Below are 19586 nucleotides of genomic sequence, written 5' to 3' on the forward strand. Positions count from 1 at the left end.
TATTCAACATATTAAATGTGTTGTTTAACTCTGGTAACCACAGCTGTGACTTAGTTAACGATCTCAATAAATCCTACTTAAATCAGACAGGAAAAAATTATGCAAATGAATTCTTATCTGTTTTTCTGCCCAAGGCATATTTGATAACAGATAAAACATACTCCAAATAGTCTCTATTTAATAGTCAGGAAGCCATTTGAGGTTTTATTTGGATCAAAATCAAATACAAAGAAGAGAAGCCTGCTATATTCACAAATGGTTTTATTTCAGAAAGAAATTACACATTACAAAGAGACATAGTTAAGAGCTTACATTCACATATGGAAGTGAATCTAAGAAAGTCAACAATTATTAATATACAAAACCACATGATTAAAAAAGACAGTAACAGATAATGACAGATGGGCTTGATTTAGATTCATACACAAAATAATATCTTTTGTTTAAAAACAAAGAGATATTGGTCTTAAGATAGCTCTTTAGAAACAAGTTGGTAGTTCCAATGAACTTTAAAATCAAAGTGATCATAACGGTCTTTATGTAGGCTGTATCACACCCACACTCATCCAGCAGGATGGAAGAATCCATCAATTATACCTTGCAGCTAGACAGGATGTCTTCCACTAATCTTTTGTAAACCCAGGCATCGCCCTTAAGCCGCTGCCTCCTGATACCCACCACATCGGGTTTTTGAAGCTGGCACACTTCTAATTCAAATTGCATTGTCACTTTCCCAAAATCTGACTGTGTTTGACACTTCAGTGTATAACTGTGAAAAACAAGATAAGAAGCTAGTTAGTAGGAGAACCATATTCTGTATAAGAGTTTTCTAAGCCTCTAGGAGGCCAGTGGAGGAAATGAACCATTATTTCATATTAAGCAATGTATTACTGTTTACAGTTTCCAAATGACCTAGCTATGCTTTAGTAATAGAGTATGACTGGTGTTTTCCCAGAAACTGAACTAGGATCCTAAGAATAAGCATGAAAAGGCTTTATTAGAAGTCTCCCTTGCTCCAAAGAAAAGCCCCTGTTTCATAGCTATACATGCCATTCATGCTCAAGAAATCTGGCATTCTTTATGCAATCCTTTCAACGTGTAATCCGCAAACATTGGGCATTTCCACAACATTCACAACAAAGGAAAGCACAAGAAAGATAATATTTCATGTGTGTGAGCCTTGTCAGAAACTTGTCTTTCATATAAATAAAGCTGAAGCCAGTAACCTGTCAGAAAGGCACGTGTGTTTTTGAGGTTTTTCTAATTAGTAATAAGAGATAACCTCTTATGACGATCATCACATCACTTTATGGCAGAAAGAAAAGCAGAAGAAAAAGCCCAAGGAAATGGTATATTCCCATAACTGAAACGTACGGCATTTGTAGATAGAACTGCTGCATTATCTACTCTGAGAATGGAAAGGCCCAGTCAAAATGAAGCCTGAAACACATCTTAAGACATACGTGTGATCCTGCAAAGCTGTATAAATTTAATTCATGTAATAATATTAGTTTACATTCTATTTTAGAGTTTTGTTTGTCTTACCAATCTTCAATAAATAGGACTGATTTTAAGTTTCAATTCCCTAAATACTTAAGGGTTCCTGATTAAGTGCTGTTCCACAGATGTGTGGAGAAGTTACATTGTTTCAGTTATGTACTTTTTTCTGTTTCATACTGTTATGTACCAAAATATTCTTTTTCTTACTAACTTAGTCATGTGTTTTGGGAAAGAGGCTTGATCTCTCAAAAATAAGCAGTCAACATCAAAAATGCCAAAAGGAGCACCCTGCAGTTAAGATTCTTGACAGGAAGATGAGGCATAGAACAATTTAGTCACATGTTAGATAATAGATCATTGAGAGACCTGTGACAGAGGTATGCCCAGAGGCTCATAGCCCCAAGCATGAAGAAGAGATCAGAGTGGGAGAGATGTGTTCTAATGAAGCCTGAGAGGAATGCCAGGGTTCACAGAAGGAATGCTTGCCAACATTTACAGATAACTAAAAACTAAAAATTATATCTGCACAAGATTGTTTCTTCAAATCTTACTCTATATTGACTATTCTACTTACATGTTTAAATCCATGCATGTCTCTTCTGGTTGCTTTAATAAAGAAATTTTAAAGGGAAATAATTGAATGGAAATGCTTAGAAATATGGCCATCTTGGGTGACCAGAAGAGGCCTGGCTATTGAGACCAGGAGATCATAACCAAGGAGGCTTTGACGGCAGTTCCTTCAACAGCGGGAGAGAGGTAAGGTGAAAAAACTTCCTAAAGCACTGAAAACCCAGCCCTGTAAAACAGCCAGTCATGAAGAGAAGGATTCTGTATAAATCCCTGATTCGTTTGAAATGTCTCACAAATTTAGATTATAATTTATAAATACTATTGTAAAGCAGACAATCAAAGGAAAATAGAGGATCTACAAGAAAGCCAGAAGAATTTTGAATTTTCCTATTTTGAAATAAAGTGGGACAATATCTGTCCTTCTAAAACTTTTATAGCTTGAACCAAACAAAAGAGAATAAATTATAAGCAATAACACTACCTCAAAAGCTTTTGGGAATGAGGTGGGAGAAATACATTTTTTCTAAAGCACAGGGGTGAGGAGATCAACTTCTATTTTCTCTTTTTTTTGAGACAGAGTCTCGCTCTGTTACCTATGCTGGAGTGCAGTGGTGTGATCTCAGCTCATTGCAGCCTCCACCCAGGTTCAAGTGATTCTCATGCCTCAGCCTCCCACGTAGCTGGAACTACAGGCATGCGCCACCATGCCCAGCTAATTGTTTGTATTTTCAGTAGAGACGGGGTTTCTCCATGTTGGCCAGGCTGAACTTGAACTCTTGGCCTCAAGTGATCTGCCCACCTCAGCCTCCCAAAGTGCTGGGATTACAGGCGTGAGCCACCGCGCCCAACCAACTCCTATTTTCTCAAAGTCCAAAAGATACTAATAAATGCAACAGCTTGTAAATGTGCTTCTTACCCCTTTTGTACAAAGTCAACATGCTTCTTTGGAAGAATAGACATTATTTCATTCAACAGTTGATCTGGATTCACTAATCTAGTTGTAGTCACATTATAGTGAAGCTTAAAAGAGAAAAAGAAGAGATGAGAAGTAAATTTTTACATCAACACAAAGACCATCACACCAGATCAAGAGTTCCAAAACTCCTCAATATAGTACTGTTTCAAATGGAACTATTTCCTAAAAAATATCAAAGGAATTTACAGTCAACTCTTAGTGAGTTAATGGCCCACTGGGAAAGCTTGGAGAAGTTATGGTTATTAGTAAACACACCCATAGCTTCCTTTTCATACTTTCATCTTCCTCTCCTACCAATCCTTTTAAAGAAATAAATATTAAAGAGCATCCATCTAACTGTTTGAGCTTTGCCTATTTTCCCCTTCCCACACTATTTTAAGAGACATTAATAGTCCTGAAATGCATACCACGGAAAGATAAACAAACACCATACAAAGTTTGCTTTGTACCTAGTTGGATACGTTTCCTTAACTCTTTCTGGATTATTTAAAGAATATTATAGAGTTCCAGGAGCTGATTTTATGACAGTTCTATGAGGAAATAAATGTAACAGATATTCCTTTAAAAAAGTGATGTCATATTATTTTTTCTCATTGACTGAGAGCCTAATTCTCAGAGATAATTTCATTCCTAATTGATATTTATCCTTCATTCATTCAACAACTATTTTTGAATGTTTACTATGTGGTAGGCACTGTTTTAGTGGGTCCTGGACACACAAAAATCCCTCCCTTCCTGGTAAGTACCTTCACTGTCAAACAAAACCGTAGTTTCTATATCTTTCAGGTTTGAGTTCATTGTATAAATAACAAAATGCCTAGGAAGAAAAGTATCCAACTATCTTACTTTTCAAAATAAGAACCTATGGCCCAAAGAAGAGATACAAATTTCTTAAGGTAGTGCTTCTCATAGTGTGATACAAGATAGACAAGGTAATTCTGGGTGGCACATGGATAAATATTTTTAAATATGTATTTGTTCCCAACTGATTTCGAAAACATAATTAACAACAACAAAAAAAAAACCCTAATGATATAAAGGTTTCCTTTTAAATAAATTTGAGTTTTAAAAAATTATCTTGATTGTGGTAATGGTTTCACAGATGTTATATACAATGCCAAAGCATATTAATTGTACTTTAAAATATGCACAGTTGGCCGGGGGTAGTGGCTCATGACTGTAATCCCAGCACTTTGGGAAGCCAAGGCAGGAGGATTACTTGAGCTCAGGAGTTCAAGATCAGCCTGGGTAACATAGTGAGACCCTGTCTCTGCAAAAAAAATTAAGAATTAGCCAAGTGTGGTAGCACGCATCCCAGCTACTCAGGAAGCTGAGACAGGAGGATGACTTGAGCCCAGAAGGTTGAGGCTGCAGTGAGCTATGATCATGCCATTGCACCGCAGCCTGGGCAGCAGAGCAAGACTCTGCCTCAAAAAATTAACAACAAATAAAATAAAATAAAATATGTGCAAGTTTATTATATGTCAGTTATATCTCTATAAATCCATTTGTTAAAGGAGAGTCAACATAATGAAAATACCAGATAAATAATAGTGCACCCAATACATCCATAGAGCAAATGTCGTGAAACTGAGTGTTAACGAAGGGACCCTCTCTTTCTTGGTTCCTGATCCAGCACTCTTTTCACCAAACTAAATTGGCTCTGTTAAGATGATATTAATAATAAACTGAACACCTTCAAATCACGATATATTACTGCTTTGGTAAAATAAAGAATGAATCCTAATTTATCTGCTTAAATTTTGGATTTTTTATAGACTGCTTCCTAAAAGAGGACATAACTACATATGATTTGCTATCTTAAAAAACTAAGGTATTATTTCTACTATCCTTGCAACTCTTCCGGTAAGTGTATAGTTTTTAGTACAGTATTTGAAGTAGGTGAAAAAAAATAAGGTTAATTTCCCAAAGAAAGTCCTTCAGTTTTGCAAAAACTTAAAAGCATTAAAAAGTGTTAATGATCTAAAGTTAAAGTTTTCAATCTTAGGACTGTGCTAATTAGGACCATGGGTCTATACATGGGTTGTAAAATGCTCAACACTGATAGTAATCCTTGACATTGGAAACACCACCTTATACTCATAAAGCATTTAATATGCCATGTAGCATCCCATATGTAGAGTCTTGTTTCTACATCTCAGCCCTGTGAGGTTGCCAGGGCAGGCATTGTTTCCAGATTTTACAAATGAAGACACTGAGGAGATCAGGAATAAAATGATTTATCAAAGCTATACAGCACAAAGCTGGAGCCAGAACCCAGGTCTTCTCATTCCCAATCCTGTGGTTTTTCTCCTACATTCTGGAAGTACTGGAGAACTACCTAGAAAGCCAACTAACACCACAGTAGTTTCTATTGAAAAATGCATTCAGGTTCCAAAATATTTACATAAGTGACCATTTTTAGAACATTATCCGTTAGTATTTGGTAACTGCTTACCTTCTCAATAATGTATATATATGTGGTTGAACTAGTTTCCTTAATTTTATTTAACATTTTTCAGTGCAATGGTACTATGGTTTTTTTAAACCTCAGTGTCGGTGCTTGAAATACTTAACTATCTCCAACCAGAGAAATTTCAGAACAAAAAGATAAAATATGCCTAATACACAGCCATATGTAACGTCTCAGCACACTACATAAGTTCAAGGCAATGACTGCTAGTGGATAACTCCTATCTTCTTCCACTTTAAGACAGAACAGAAATGAGATCACAGAACATTCTCCTCTAAAACACCCTTCTGCCCAAAAGCTCAGCATTTTCCTTCCCTCAAACCGCCCAGATTTGCTCATTACGAGAGTCTCAGTGCAAAAACTAAACACAGACCCAGTCCCCAAATGATGGGCACACTACCATCTTCTCCCCTGCTTGGGCCCACACCTCTTGGAATGTGTTTTTACTATAGCACTGAGCCCAGTGTTTCAGAACAACATCCCAGCCTGTTTTCACAGCCAGCCTAAGAGTTCCTCAAGGAATGGGCTGTGTCTCATTCGTCCCTTTACCTCTTAATTACTCCCCTTCCACCAAACAAACACGTATTCATCAGATGTTTGAATGAATGCTCAGAGAGAATCCAAGAGAATAAAAAGTACTTTATATCAACTAACAGCTTATTTTTCCTTTCCTTCCTTGACTAAATATATTGTCCACACCAGTGACACATTAACCCTTTTAAAGCATACTGGGTCTATTAAATAAGATCCACACCTTCTTAGCCAGGCCTTGAGGCCCTTCCGGCCTACCTTCCCTGCTTATCACTCACTATTTTCCTGACACACACCACACTCAAAGTTCCAATTATCTTCCCATGCATTCAAATATTTCATGAGGGCCTACAAAGTATCCATGAATCAGGGACACAACTGAGCTCAAGTCCCCCTCCTTAAGGCAGCTCTCAGCTCTCCATCTGTGCCCCCTGCTTCCTCACCTCCATGTTGCCCCTGTGACTAATCCCTCCACCTGTTCTTGAATATTTGAATGATAGCTGTTTGCTCCTTGAAGGGAGTGTGACTGTATCTATTTACTGACTGCACAGTAACATGCAGATTTTAGTTGCTCAAAAAACATATATTAACTAAGTGAATAAATACTCAAATAAAAAACACTAATCAATTCATTCAGCACCTTAAAAAAAAAAAGGCAGTCCATTAGCAGTCTGCTTCTGCTCCATATGAAAGAATTCCAGCCTGCTTACCTTTAGTCTTCTGGGCCCATCTCTGGCAGAACCCTTCCTTTTGCTCCTGGTGAGCACAGTGATAACCTTATCCAACCCCCTTTCAAGGCTCCCAAACACTTTGGCTCCCTTTCTTTTTGGAGTCTCCTCCATATGTGCTTGGTTGAGATCCAATTCCACTGAGCGGCACCTGAAACAAAACATAAAACAAGGCACAAGTAGAGCTGGGCCTCCGGCCTGTGGGGTCCACAAGGGTGAACTTTTGTCCCTTCATACACATTAGGATGCCTCATTCAGGTATGCCAGGGCCAGATCACCTCTCTCTTCCTCAGGAAGCACCAAAGCCATCTCCCCCTGGACAGGAGCTGTCACACTTCCACCAGGCAACTGCCACTCAGCAAAACTATTTATCCCCTTCCTTTTTAAAAAAGGATATATATATCCTTTTTTCATATATATAGAAAAGTTCAAAGAAGAGTACAATGAACACCGGTATATCCTCCTAGATTCAACAATTGTTCATATTTTGCCACATTTGCTTTCTATTTGGATATAGATAATATATTAATGTACATATGTATATAGATATATACTGATATATATATCAATGTATATATCTATATATACACATAAATTTAATGTATGTAGATAATACATTAAATTTACTTATTTGCTAAGCCATCTGAAAGTAACTCATCTGAACATATCATGACACTTTACTCTGAAACACTTCAGTATACATCTCCAATGAATAAGGATGTTGTCTTCCATAAAGACAACACCATAAAGTGTGCTGAGAAGTTTACGTTACATATGGCTGTTTATGAGGCATATTTTATCCTTTTGTTCTGAAATTTCTCTGGTTGGAGATAGTTAAGTATTTCAAGCACTGACACTGAGATTTAAAAAAACCATAGTACCATTGCACTGAAAAATGTTAAATAAAATTAAGGAAACTAGTTCAACCACATATATACACATTATTGAGAAGCTAAGCAGTTACCAAATACTAACGGATAATGTTCTAAAAATGGTCACTTATGTAAATATTTTGGAACCTGAATGCATTTTTCAATAGAAACTACTGTGGTGTTAGTTGGCTTTCTAGGTAGTTCTCCAGTACTTCCAGACTGTGGGAGAAAAACCATAAGATTAGGAATGAGAAGACCTGGGTTCTGGCTCCAGCTTTGTACTATATAGCTTTGATAAATCATTTTATTCCTGATCTCCTCAGTTTCTTCATCAATAAATTAATAATAATTCCATAATATCATCTAATACCCTGTCCACATTCTAATTCTTCCAATTGTCTTGAAAATAGACAATGCCTTTAAGAAATTGCTATAAAAGAATAGCAACTTGAAGGGTTACCTATGCTGCAGAACTTTTCATACAGAGGATTTTCTTTGAAACAACAGTATCTTTACGATTTGGGAGGACTACAATCTGTTAGAGGATATCTGTATTTTACTGGCAGAAGAGAAGGGTAAGATGGGCCTCAGAGAGGTAACTAGTTGGCTGGGGTGAGGACCACTGTCTTCCCAGCCTGTTGTACTTAAGGTGCCGTCCTACTGCTGATCAGTTTCATGATTCTACCCCATGAGGAAGGCAGTGGCTACAGGTCCAGGAATGGCCACAGGTCATCCACATATAAACAGATATTCCTACTCTCCAACAGAATCTATGTGATGATTTACCTTAATCAGGTCTATTAATACATGAAAAAGGAAATCTGGTTACATATACTAAAGATTAGAGTCTAAAAAAACCAAACACTTACCGCCTCTCAGGGCTAATGACACCTGTCATTAACTTGTCTGTTCCTGTTGAATTTACTGGTATTTTAATTGGAGTTTCTTTCAGGCACTGGTTTCTAGCTATTAGAAACAGAACAAACACAATCCATATGCAGCACATACTATGGTTCTGAAATTTCTATATTAATAATAATGCATGTATCACATTATTCATTGACTCAGAAACAGTACAATCACTTGACCTGTGATGTCGAAGGCTCTAATTCTTTCAAGAAATGTTTCCATGTGATTTATAATAAAAACAAAATCATTTTGCTTTGTATGTGTGGCTCTTCTTTTTTTTTCTTCACTGCAAATTGAGGCCATGCTTTTAATTTTATTATAAACATCATATGATAAATCTAAACAGATCATATAAATACAAATCTCATAATTACTGATTCTTTTTCTAAAAATAAAAGTCAATCTGTATTTATACAAGGGCCCAATTTATGCTTTTAATTGATCTAGTATTAAAAGGTGTTAACTGAATTCATAGCCCGATTCAACTCATGTTAGGCAAAAAGAACAGACCCCTGTGAAAGCTTGACATAAGTTATTAAAGAGATGTAAGCTTTGGCCAGGCACAGTGGCTCACGCCTGTAATCCCAGCACCTTGGGAGGCCGAGGAGGGCGGATCATGAGGTCAGGAGTTCGAGACCAGCCTGGCCAACATGGTCAAATGCCATCTCTACTAAAGATACAAAAAAATTAGCTGGGCGTGGTGGCGCACGCCTGTAATCCCAGCCACTTGGGAGGCTGAGGCAGAAGAATCCCTTGAACCCAGTAGGCAGATGTTGCAGTGAGCCGAGATCGCGCCATTGCACTCCAGCCTGGGAGACAGAGCAAGACTTCATCTCGAAAAAAAAAAGAGATGTAAGCTTTGATTATTTTTTATATTCCCTGTTCCAGAATTTTGTGTTTTATTCTAAGTAGGGTATTTGCATTCCAGATAGTTTATGACAAATTTGTACTAACGAATCTGGTTATACTGATTAGCTCATGATCTAAAAGTTTTATACCCTTTAGAGATAATATTCACACTATAAAAACAAAGATATAATATCAAAATTTTAAAAGAGATTAGGGGCTTGGTTTTGTTTATGACTATTTGGCTACATTCTCACTTTCCACAAGAACAAGAAAATAAGAGCAATCAGAAATATTTATAAAAACAGTTTTCATCTTTGTATACAGACAGTATCTATCACCATACAGAACTGACCTTCAACAAACTGCCAATGCCTGCATTGTGTAGGAGTGATGAAAATGAAATTTATGTTTATGTCAAAAATAACTCACAATGAAAGTAAAATGCAGGTCTGGGCATGGTGGGCTCACCCCCGTAATCCCAGCACTTTCGGAGGCCGAGGTGGGTGGATCACCTGAGGTCAAGCGTTTCGAGAGCAGGCTGACCAACATGTTGAAACCCCATCTCTACTAAAAATACAAAAAATTAACCGGGCATGGTGGTGCGCACCTGTAATCCCAGCTACTCAGGAGGCTGAGGCAGGAGAATCTCTTGAACCTGGGAGGCGAAGGTTGCAGTGAGCCGAGATCATGCCACTGCACTTCAGCCTGGGCAACAAGAGTGAAACTCTGTCTCAAAAAAAAGAAGAAAAGAGAAGAGAAGAGGAGAGAAGAGAAAAAAGAAAAGAAAGAAAAATGCAAAGTGCCAGTGGAAGCTAACAATCATGGCTTCAGCCACTTGCTTCCTTAAGTGGCTCGTGTTTAAAAAGAAACAACCAATAATAGCTTTGACCAACACAATCTTTCTCGTCATGACAACATATGTCAACTGATAATATTTCAAGATTATAAAATAAATTCCAAACTACCCATATTGCAAAACCTTCAGAGTTACACAAAAAGTAAAAAATGTCAATAATGGAAGGGATTATGGCATTAAAATTTTTTTTAAATAAAAAAGCCCTGGGCCGGGCACAATGGCCCACGCCTATAATCCCAGAAATTTGGGAGGCTGAAGAGGGCGGATCACCTGAGGTCAGGAGTTTGAGACCAGCCTGACCAATATGGTGAAGCCCTGTCTTCGCTAAAAATACGAAAATTAGCTGAGCGTGGTAGCAGGCGCCTGTAATCCCAGCTACTAGGGAGGCTGAGGCAGGAGAATCGCTTGAACCCAGGAGGCAGAGGTTGCAGTGAGCCGAGATCGCACCACTGCACTCCAGCCTGGGCAACAGAGCAAGACTACAACTCAAAGAAATAAAAAAAAAAAGAAAAAAAGGGGAAAAAAAAGATCGTTGAATGAGCTAAGGTGAGCTGAGGTCCGTTTTATCTCCCTGTCCAATCTCATGAGTCACAAAGGGTACTGTATTTACAGTAAGAGAAACAACAGAACAGAAAGAGACCCTTTCATTGGGAAAGAATGCAATAGCAGCTACCATTGCAGGGTAGAGGCTATCTCACTGAAGTCTCATAACAACCACAGGCAGCGCCACCGCACCCACACACACACACACCATCACACACACACACACACACACACACACACACACACACACACACAAACACAGACATCATCAGGACACCAAACTGGCCTCACATTTTGGCGGAAAGTGTTATTTGAGTTGATGAAATGGAAAATGACATTAACATAAAAATGGGACTTCTAGCAAATATTCTGGCAAAGTCTTCCATAATATCTTTATAGACAAGAAGTTAACCCCTCAAACTGGCTATGAGCTCCATTAGTACACTAGAAGCACAATGGCAGGATGTGGTTTCCCAGCAGTTCACATGGCAATGCTCCAGAGTTTAGGTTTGTTAGAATCTTAAAACTAGAGAAGGTCACAATTGGTGGGGGGGGAAAGGCTAATAAAGTTTAGGTAACATTTTTTAAAGTGACATAAACAGGATCACTGTAAATAAAATTCCTTTGGGCTCTAATTTATTACTTCATTACATAAATATGGCCCCTATTATGTACTAGGCATCAGGTCTAGTACTGTGTACTATGTACCAGACAGGTATGGCCCCTACTACAGACCATGCCATGCTGCAATAAACAAGGCAGAGAGTCTCTACTGTCATGACACTTACCACTCTACCCTAGTGAGACCTAGTCTAGAAAACTCAGTTTAGTTCTAGGCACTGTATTCTAAGAGGCAGTCTGATCAAATAGAATGTGTCCAGATGAGGCCAGCAACCAAAACAGTGAAGTATCATAAAGGAAATGGTTTAAATAACTGCTCATGACTAAATTGAAGAGGAAACCAAGGGAAATGAGGAAGTTGTGATAACTGGACAAAGACAGATATCTGGAAGGGCATCATGGATTCACCCTGTCTGCTGAGGACAGGCAGTAATACCATAGGGCAGAACAGGACCAGACACCACAACTGGAGATCCAGATAAGTAAAGGCTCAGCGGAGGCGTCAGCTTGAGTCATAAGTCGGGGTAAATGGGCATGAAAGGTCTAAACCTGGGTATATGACCTTGGGCAAATCACTTCACTCCTTCTGAGTCTCAGGTTTCTTAGCTGTGAAAAAGGGAGTTGGATTAAATGAGCTCTAACTCGCCTTTCAGCTTTGATATCCTACGATGCTATGATTCAATTTTATAAACATGAAAAAGAGGAAAAACTTGGTATCATTTGAGAAGAAATTGAAATTGACAAATATGCTTTCATTTTAACTAATGCAAATGACATGATAAAAAACAGCTTCACTTCTCCTAGAAATTCCTGAAAGCAATGCTAGTCATTTCTGACCTGCTATATGTTTACTTAACATGGTAAGAAAAATGAAACTTCTTACTGCTTAATTCACTTAGCAAATACCTTTTGAGGGTGTAGTGTAACGATTTGGCATAGTGAGTATTTCTCTCTTATGCTGGTTCTTATTAACTGGAGTCTTTGGCTCAGGAAACATAAAGTACTCTTCATTCTTTACAGCAGACTTAGGAGTATAAACATTTTCTTTGTTCTTTAATTTATTTGCAGGTGTTCTGCATAAGGCTGGAGTTAATGATTTAGATTCTACCCCATTTGATTCTGTCCAGTACTTGGTAAACTGGAAAAAAAAAGTTACTAGATAAAGCACACTGAAGAAGAAAAGTCAATTTCTTTACAACATTCCTTGATCATTTGCAAACTACCTTGTACTATTTTTATTAAAATGAATTATCAAAAGGATATTATTGACATTAGGAAATTTGAAAATATATAGTTTTCTTTAATACATGTAGATCACTTTAGTCTGTTCTATTGACAGTAATTTTCAACATGATACAGGCTGAGTGTATACACATACTCAGATCCTAGGCAATATTGTGAATGGCCACAAATCAATCACTAAGAAATGCTTTCCATACCTAGATAGTCACGGCTTGCCTCTGACATGTACCAAAAAAAAAGTTTAGTCAGCAATTAGGGCAGAAAAAACATGTTAAACTACTCTAACAGAAATATTGGATAAAAAATACTTTTTAATCCTTTTAAATTTATGGTTGAGCTTGCAAGAGAGTAAGTAAAATCCTGAGAGGCCAAACTAAAAACATGAGAATGAATCCAAAGGAGTAACCAAGGCTGAAACTCTCTGCTGCCCTAAGGGCAGCTATCTTCTGCCTCTGATAACCTATAGCATGTGTTTCTACAGCCACAGAAGCCTTGGGCCTCTGCAAGGTGGTGAGTTAGACCCAAAGCTCCCATGTAAAGCCAGGAAGGGCTATAACTAAAATTAAAGGCTGAGTTAAATATAAATCTGCTCTTCAAAGGGAATAGGCAAGAAAAAGGGTGTCTTGGTCTTGGTTCTGAGGGAGGAGAAAAATGAAGTTTCTTTTAATAATTTGTAAGTAAACACAGGCCAGTCTTCAGATAAATAAAGGTCCAAATTAATACAACCTGCATGGTCCCAGAAACCTCAAGCCTAAATTTAACTTAAAGTAGTCCTAGGCTAAGTTGTGCCCCAGGAACCTGGTAGAAGCACGCACAACTCCTACCTGAAAGAAAAGCTTCACTCCAACCCAACTCAAGCCCTTAACCCAAGCCTCAGATAATTCCCATAGAGTTCAAAGAAAAATAAACCTACATAAAAAATTCCAAAAGACACAAGCACTATGAGCATAAAGATTTCAGATATTAAAATTATCAAATACAGAACATAAATATGTTTGCATGTTTAAAATAGTGAAACAAAAACATGAGTAAAGAACAAAAGACTACCAAAACTGTTCAAATAGATTTGAAAAAGAATAAAAACTTCTAGAAATAAAAACATGATAAAAATGAAAAGTGCAATGCACATGTCAAATAACAGAATAAAAGAAATAGAGATATTTGAATAGAAATATAAATCCGAAATAACTCTGAATGTAGCCAAGACAGAAAAAGATATACGATACATGAAAGATGGTTGAAGGAAACAGAAAATGAAATAAAATGTCTAACATAAGGCTATTCTAAGTTCCAGATATACATAGTATGGACAATGCAAAAGCAGCAATTCCCTCTACTTCTTTTCCCAAAGGAAAAGAAATCAATACATCAAAAACATACCTGCACTTGTATATTTATCTCAGTACTTATTCACAATAGCAAAGATACAAAATCAACCCAAGTGTCCATCAACAGATGACTGCATAAAGGAAATGTGAGATAGATAGACAGACAGACACACAGATAGAATACTATTCAACCATAAAAAAGAATGAAATCCTATCTTTTGCAACAAGGTGGATGGAAGTGGAGGTTACCTTAAGTGAAACAAGCCAGACACAGAATGACAAATATTGCATGTTCTCACTCATAAGTGGGTGCTTAAAAAGGGTGTACACGTGGATGTAGAGAGTGGAATGATAGAAAATGTAGACTTGGAAGGGTGAGGAGATGGAAGGGGGTTGGTGATGAGAAATTACTTAAGGGGTCCGATGTACATTATTCAGGTGACACCTTAAAACCTCTCACTTGACCACTATGCATCTAAGAAAATTGTACTTGTACTCTATAAATTTATATAAATATTGTTTTAAAGAAAAAGCAGGCTGGGTGCGCTGGCTCGCACCTGTAATCCCAGCACTTTGGGAGGCCAAGTCATGTGATCGCCTGAGGTCAGGAGTACAAGACCAGCCTGGCCAACATGGTGAAACTCTGTCTCTACTAATAATACAAAAATTAGCTGGGCATGGGGACAGGCACCTGTAATCCCAGCTACTCGGGAGGCTGAGGTAGGAAAATCGCTTGAACCTGGGAAGCACAGGTTGCAGTAAGCCGAGATCGTGCCATTGCACTCCAGCCTGGGCAAGAAGAGAGAAACTCTGTCTCAAAAAAAAAAAAAAAAAGAAAAAAAGAAACAAGGAAAAGGAGAAAAAGAAAAAGCAGTATATTATTCAAGAAATTTTCAAAAATTGATTAAAAATACAAATCCCCATACATAGAAAGCATGATGAATCATAAACTGGACACATAAAAGAAATCCACATCTCTATTTACCAGATTATACAACTCCAGAGGACACTATCCACAGAGACACCACACAGATGGTGTGTTCCCTGGAGGTGTGCAATGCAGTAGCCCTAACAGTGAAACTGCAGAACACCAAAAGCAAAGAGAAGGTCCTAAAAGGAGCCAGAGAGAAAAGACAGACTAAAAAGGCACTAGACTGAGGTTGGTTTTTCAATAGCAACAATAGAAGCAAGAAGAAAGTGGAATAATATCTTCAATAACATCCTGTGAATCCGTAAATATTTCAAAATAAAAAGTTAAAAACATTCAAGAGCTAATACACTGGACACATCAATAGCATGGAATCCAGGAGGGGTAATCAGAGATTAAGTGTTCTAAGGCCTTCATATTGTTTAGAAGGAAATTAAACATACAGATTCACAGCAGGGTGCAGTGGCTCACGCCTGTAATTCTAGCACTTTGGGAGGCCGAGGCAGGTGGATCACCTGAGGTCAGGAGTTTGAGACCAGCCTGGCCAACATGGTGAAACCCTGTCTCTACTAAAAATACAAAAATTAGCCAGACATGGTGGCGGGTGCCTGTAAACCCGGCTACTTGGGAGGCTGAGGCAGGAGAATCACTTGAACCCAGGAGGAAGAGGTTGCAGTGAGCCTGAGATCACGCCATTGCACTCAAGCCTGGGCAACAGAGCAAGATTCCATCTTAAAAAAAAAAAAAAAAAAGATACAGATTCACTTTATATTTCGTTAAATTAAATGTTAAAAATTTAGAGTAAATATTAAAAGAATAGAAATCAAATAGAAACCAATAAAATGTGGGGGAAAATTAACATAAAAAATCAAGAAATAAAGGGGAAATACAGAAAAAGACACATAGGAAACATAAAAAAAGAAAGATATATAATAAATAAATCCATAATAAAAATAAGTTGGGTAAGCGCTCAATTCAAAAGACAAGATTTTCAGTTTGCATACCAAATCTAGCTATGTTTTTTTCTTTGTTTGTTCTGTTTTTTTTTTTTTTTTTTTTGAGACGGAGTCTCGCTCTGTCACCCAGGCTGGAGTGCAGTGGTGCAATCTCGGCTCACTGCAAGCTCTGCCTCCCGGGTTCATGCCATTCTCCTGCCTCAGCCTCCCAAGTAACTGGGACTAGAGGTGCCCGCCACCATGCCCAGCTAATTTTTTGTATTTTTTAGTAGAGATGGAGTTTCACTGTGTTAGCCAGGATGGTCTCAATCTCCTGACCTCATGATCCACCCACCTTGGCCTCCCAAAGTGCTGGGATTACAGGCGTGAGCCACCACGCCCGGCCTAGCTATGTTATTTTTAAAGAGACATACCTAAATATAAGGTATGAAAGGTTTCATTGTTTTATTTGTTTCATTGTTTTATTTATTAAGGAAATCTTACTTTCTTTAATTTTATAATAGTTCTTGTATCAGGTTGACCAGTTTCCTCCCATCTTCTTATTCTTTAGGAATGATTTAGTTATTCTTGCCCCTTTGTATTTCCACATACATTTTAGAATCATTTTGACTTATTTTACATCCACTGAAAAGTTGAGATTACATTAAATTTAAAATTCATTTTGGGAAAAACTGAAATCTATACCTTCAAATCTCCCTATCCATAAACAAAGTATACCTCTTTTGTTTCAGAACTCTGTGTATTAGCCAAAGATCACAGCATTTATTCATAGAAAACAGCTAAGTAGAAACAGTGAGTTTGAGGTGTTTGAATTTGCCCTACCTATCCCCATTCTTCTCTCTCCAGCTCTATGATAGTCTTAGAAACCCACAGCCCACAATCACGATGAAGACCAGCAACCTAGGAGCCACTGGAGGGGGCAGAACAGGTTGGAGCTCCTTCAAAGCTTCATGGTCAGAAAACTGTCATTATTTAGCCTGGCCAGTAGTTCCCTAGAAGACCCTACTATGAAAGCTGTCTTTTTTTATTCTTTGTTTGTTTTTTATTTGAGACGGAGTTTTGCTCTTGTTGCCCAGGCTGGAGTGTAATGGCGTGAACTCAGCTCACTGCAAACTCCACCTCCCGGGTTCAAGCAATTCTCCTGCCTCAGCCTTCCGAGTAGCTGGGATTACAGGCATGTGCCACCACAGGCAGCTAATTTTGTATTTTTAGTAGAGACGGGGTTTCTCCATGTTGGTCAGGTAGGTCTTGAACTCCCGACCTCAGGTGATCCACCCGCCTCAGCCTCCCAAAGTGCTGGGATTACAGGCGTGAGCCACCGCACCCAGCCTGAAAGCTGTCTTTATTTGACCTTACTCAGAGCCTGCCCAGTATGAACAGCCTTTTCCCCAGCAGCATCTGTAAAAAAAGATTTAGAGGTGCCAGGCGCAGTGGCTCACGCCTGTAATCCCAGCACTTTGGGAGGCCAACGCGGGTGGATCTCTTGAGTCCAGGAGTTTGAGACCAGCCTGGGCAAAATATTGAGACCCTGTCTCTACAAAATAATTTTGTAAAAATTAGCTGGGCATGGTGGTGCACGCCTATAGTCCCCGCTACTCGGGAGGCTGAGGCAAGAGAATTGCTTAAGCCCAGGAGGTCGAGGCTGCAGTGAGCCATGATCACACCACTGGACTCCAGCCTGGTTGACGGAATGAGATCCTATCTCAAAAACAAAAAAAAATTTACAGGCAATTGTTGCACATTGTGGCTGCCGAAGCAGTAAGTAATAGCTGGTGACCACAATAAACTAACAAAAATGCTGAAAAAAAAGTTAGAGAATAAGATGTCCACAGTGAATTGGAAAAGCTCCAAAATATACCAGGGTATCTACAAGCCCAATGTACATGTATAGGATGTGCTCATACCCAGGGCTGTGCATTTGCTCAGGAAAGACTTTAGAAGGGGCTGGGCATGGTGGCTCATGCCTGTAATCCCAGCACTTTGGGAGGTAGAGGCAGGTGGATCACTTGAGGTCAGGAGTTCGAGACCAGCCTGACCAACATGGTGAAACCTCGTCTCTACTAAAAATACAAAATTAGCCAGGTGTGGTGGCGCATGCCTGTAATCCCAGCTCCTTGGGAGGCTGAGGCAGGAGAATTGCTTGAACCCAGGAGGCGAAAATCGCAGTGAACTGAGATCGTGCCATTGCACTCCAGCCTGGGCAACAAGAGCAAAACTCCATCTCAAAAAAATAAAAATAAAAAACAAAAAACACTTTAGAAGGATCTAAGATCTCACCTCAAGCTGACCTTGAGGTTCTATACAAATAGGAAGTGAAATCTAATGCAGAGTTGTCAGCTGCCTGGCTGAAATTTGAAGGCATACCCCAGATGTACACAGAGCCGGCACAAAGACTGAGAGACGAATTGATTCCAGGCATCTAAGGAAACCTCGCCAAGCATTAGCTGATCACTATGCTAATTGAGCAGAGAAAAGGTATAGTAAAAATATGATATTATAATCTCATGGACCACCATCATAAATGCAGCCCAACACTGACCTAAACAACTTAACGACTTTACAGAATTAGTTCAGAAAAGTCACTAACCAACAACAACAAACAGCAATAATACCAAATCCTCAGGAGGGGATAAATCTGATTACCAGAGCTGCCACATTATATTATTTAAAATGTCTAGTTTTCAACAATTACAAGACATATACATGCAAAGAAATAAAAAAGTATGGCCGGGCACGGTGGCTCATGCCTGTAATCCCAGCACTTTGGGAGGCTAAGGCAGGCAGATCACCTGAGGTCAGGAGTTTAAGACCAGCCTGGCCAATATGGTGAAACCCCATCTTTACAAAAACACAAAAAAAAGGCCAGGTGCAGTGGCTCAAGCCTGTAATCCCAGCACTTTGGGAGGCTGAGGCGGGCGGATCACAAGGTCAGGAGATCGAGACCATCCTGGCTAACATGGTGAAACCCCATCTCTACTAAAAATACAAAAAATTAGCCAGGCGTGGTGGCGGGCACCTGTAGTCCCAGCTATTCGGGAGGCTGAGGCAGGAGAATGGCATGAACCCAGGAGGCGGAGCTTGCAGTGAGCCAAGATAGCACCACTGCAGTCCAGCCTGGGCGACAGAGCGAGACTCTGTCTCAAAAAAAAAAAAAGAAAAGAAAAAAAAAAAATTAGCCAGGCATGATGGCGGGTGCCTGTAATCCCAGCTACTCAGGAGGCTGAGGCAGGAGAATTGCTTGAACCCGGGAGGCAGAGGTTGCAGTGAGCAGAGGCCCAACAACGCGCTCCAGCCTGGGCGATACAGCGAGCCTCTGTCTCAAACAAAAAACAAACAAACAAACAAAAAGGATGGCCCATATACACGAGAAAAACAAAAACAGTCAATGGAAATTGTCCTTGAAGAAGTCCAGACATGGGCCTTACCAAGCAAAGACTGAAAATCAGTTTTTAAATATGTTCAAAGAACAAAAGGAAACATCTAAAGAACCAAGGGAAAGTGTAAGAGCAATGTCACAATAAATAGAGAGTATAAATAAAGATAAAATTATTTAAAAGAACAAAACAAATTCTGGAGTTCAAGAGTACAATAACCATAACAAAAAATTCACTAGAGGGATTAAACAGAACTTTCAGTAAGCAGAAGAAAGAACCTGAAACTTTGAAACAGGTTAACTGAAATTAGTCTGAGAAACAGAGTGAAAA

The 19586-nt window shown here is 38.8% G+C and overlaps 1 protein-coding gene across 32 annotated transcripts in view; it reads right to left on the reverse strand.

The window, feature by feature from the left end:
- Nucleotides 1-244: 244 nt before the first annotated feature.
- MELK (maternal embryonic leucine zipper kinase) overlaps nt 245-19586 on the reverse strand; it is a 102864-nt gene continuing 83522 nt past the window's right edge. For all 32 annotated transcript variants that reach the window (XM_009456630.5, XM_001169038.7, XM_063788569.1 and 29 more), the window contains 5 exons: nt 12335-12566; nt 8520-8616; nt 6761-6929; nt 2987-3090; nt 245-769 (listed from right to left, as the gene is read on the reverse strand). In XM_009456630.5, the coding sequence (XP_009454905.1) occupies nt 592-769; nt 2987-3090; nt 6761-6929; nt 8520-8616; nt 12335-12566 (780 nt within the window). In that variant the 3' untranslated portion in view covers nt 245-591. The remainder of the gene's footprint in view (nt 770-2986; nt 3091-6760; nt 6930-8519; nt 8617-12334; nt 12567-19586) is intronic.

Source organism: Pan troglodytes, chromosome 11 (assembly GCF_028858775.2).
Source record: "Pan troglodytes isolate AG18354 chromosome 11, NHGRI_mPanTro3-v2.0_pri, whole genome shotgun sequence".
Classification (NCBI taxonomy): Eukaryota; Metazoa; Chordata; class Mammalia; order Primates; family Hominidae; genus Pan; species Pan troglodytes.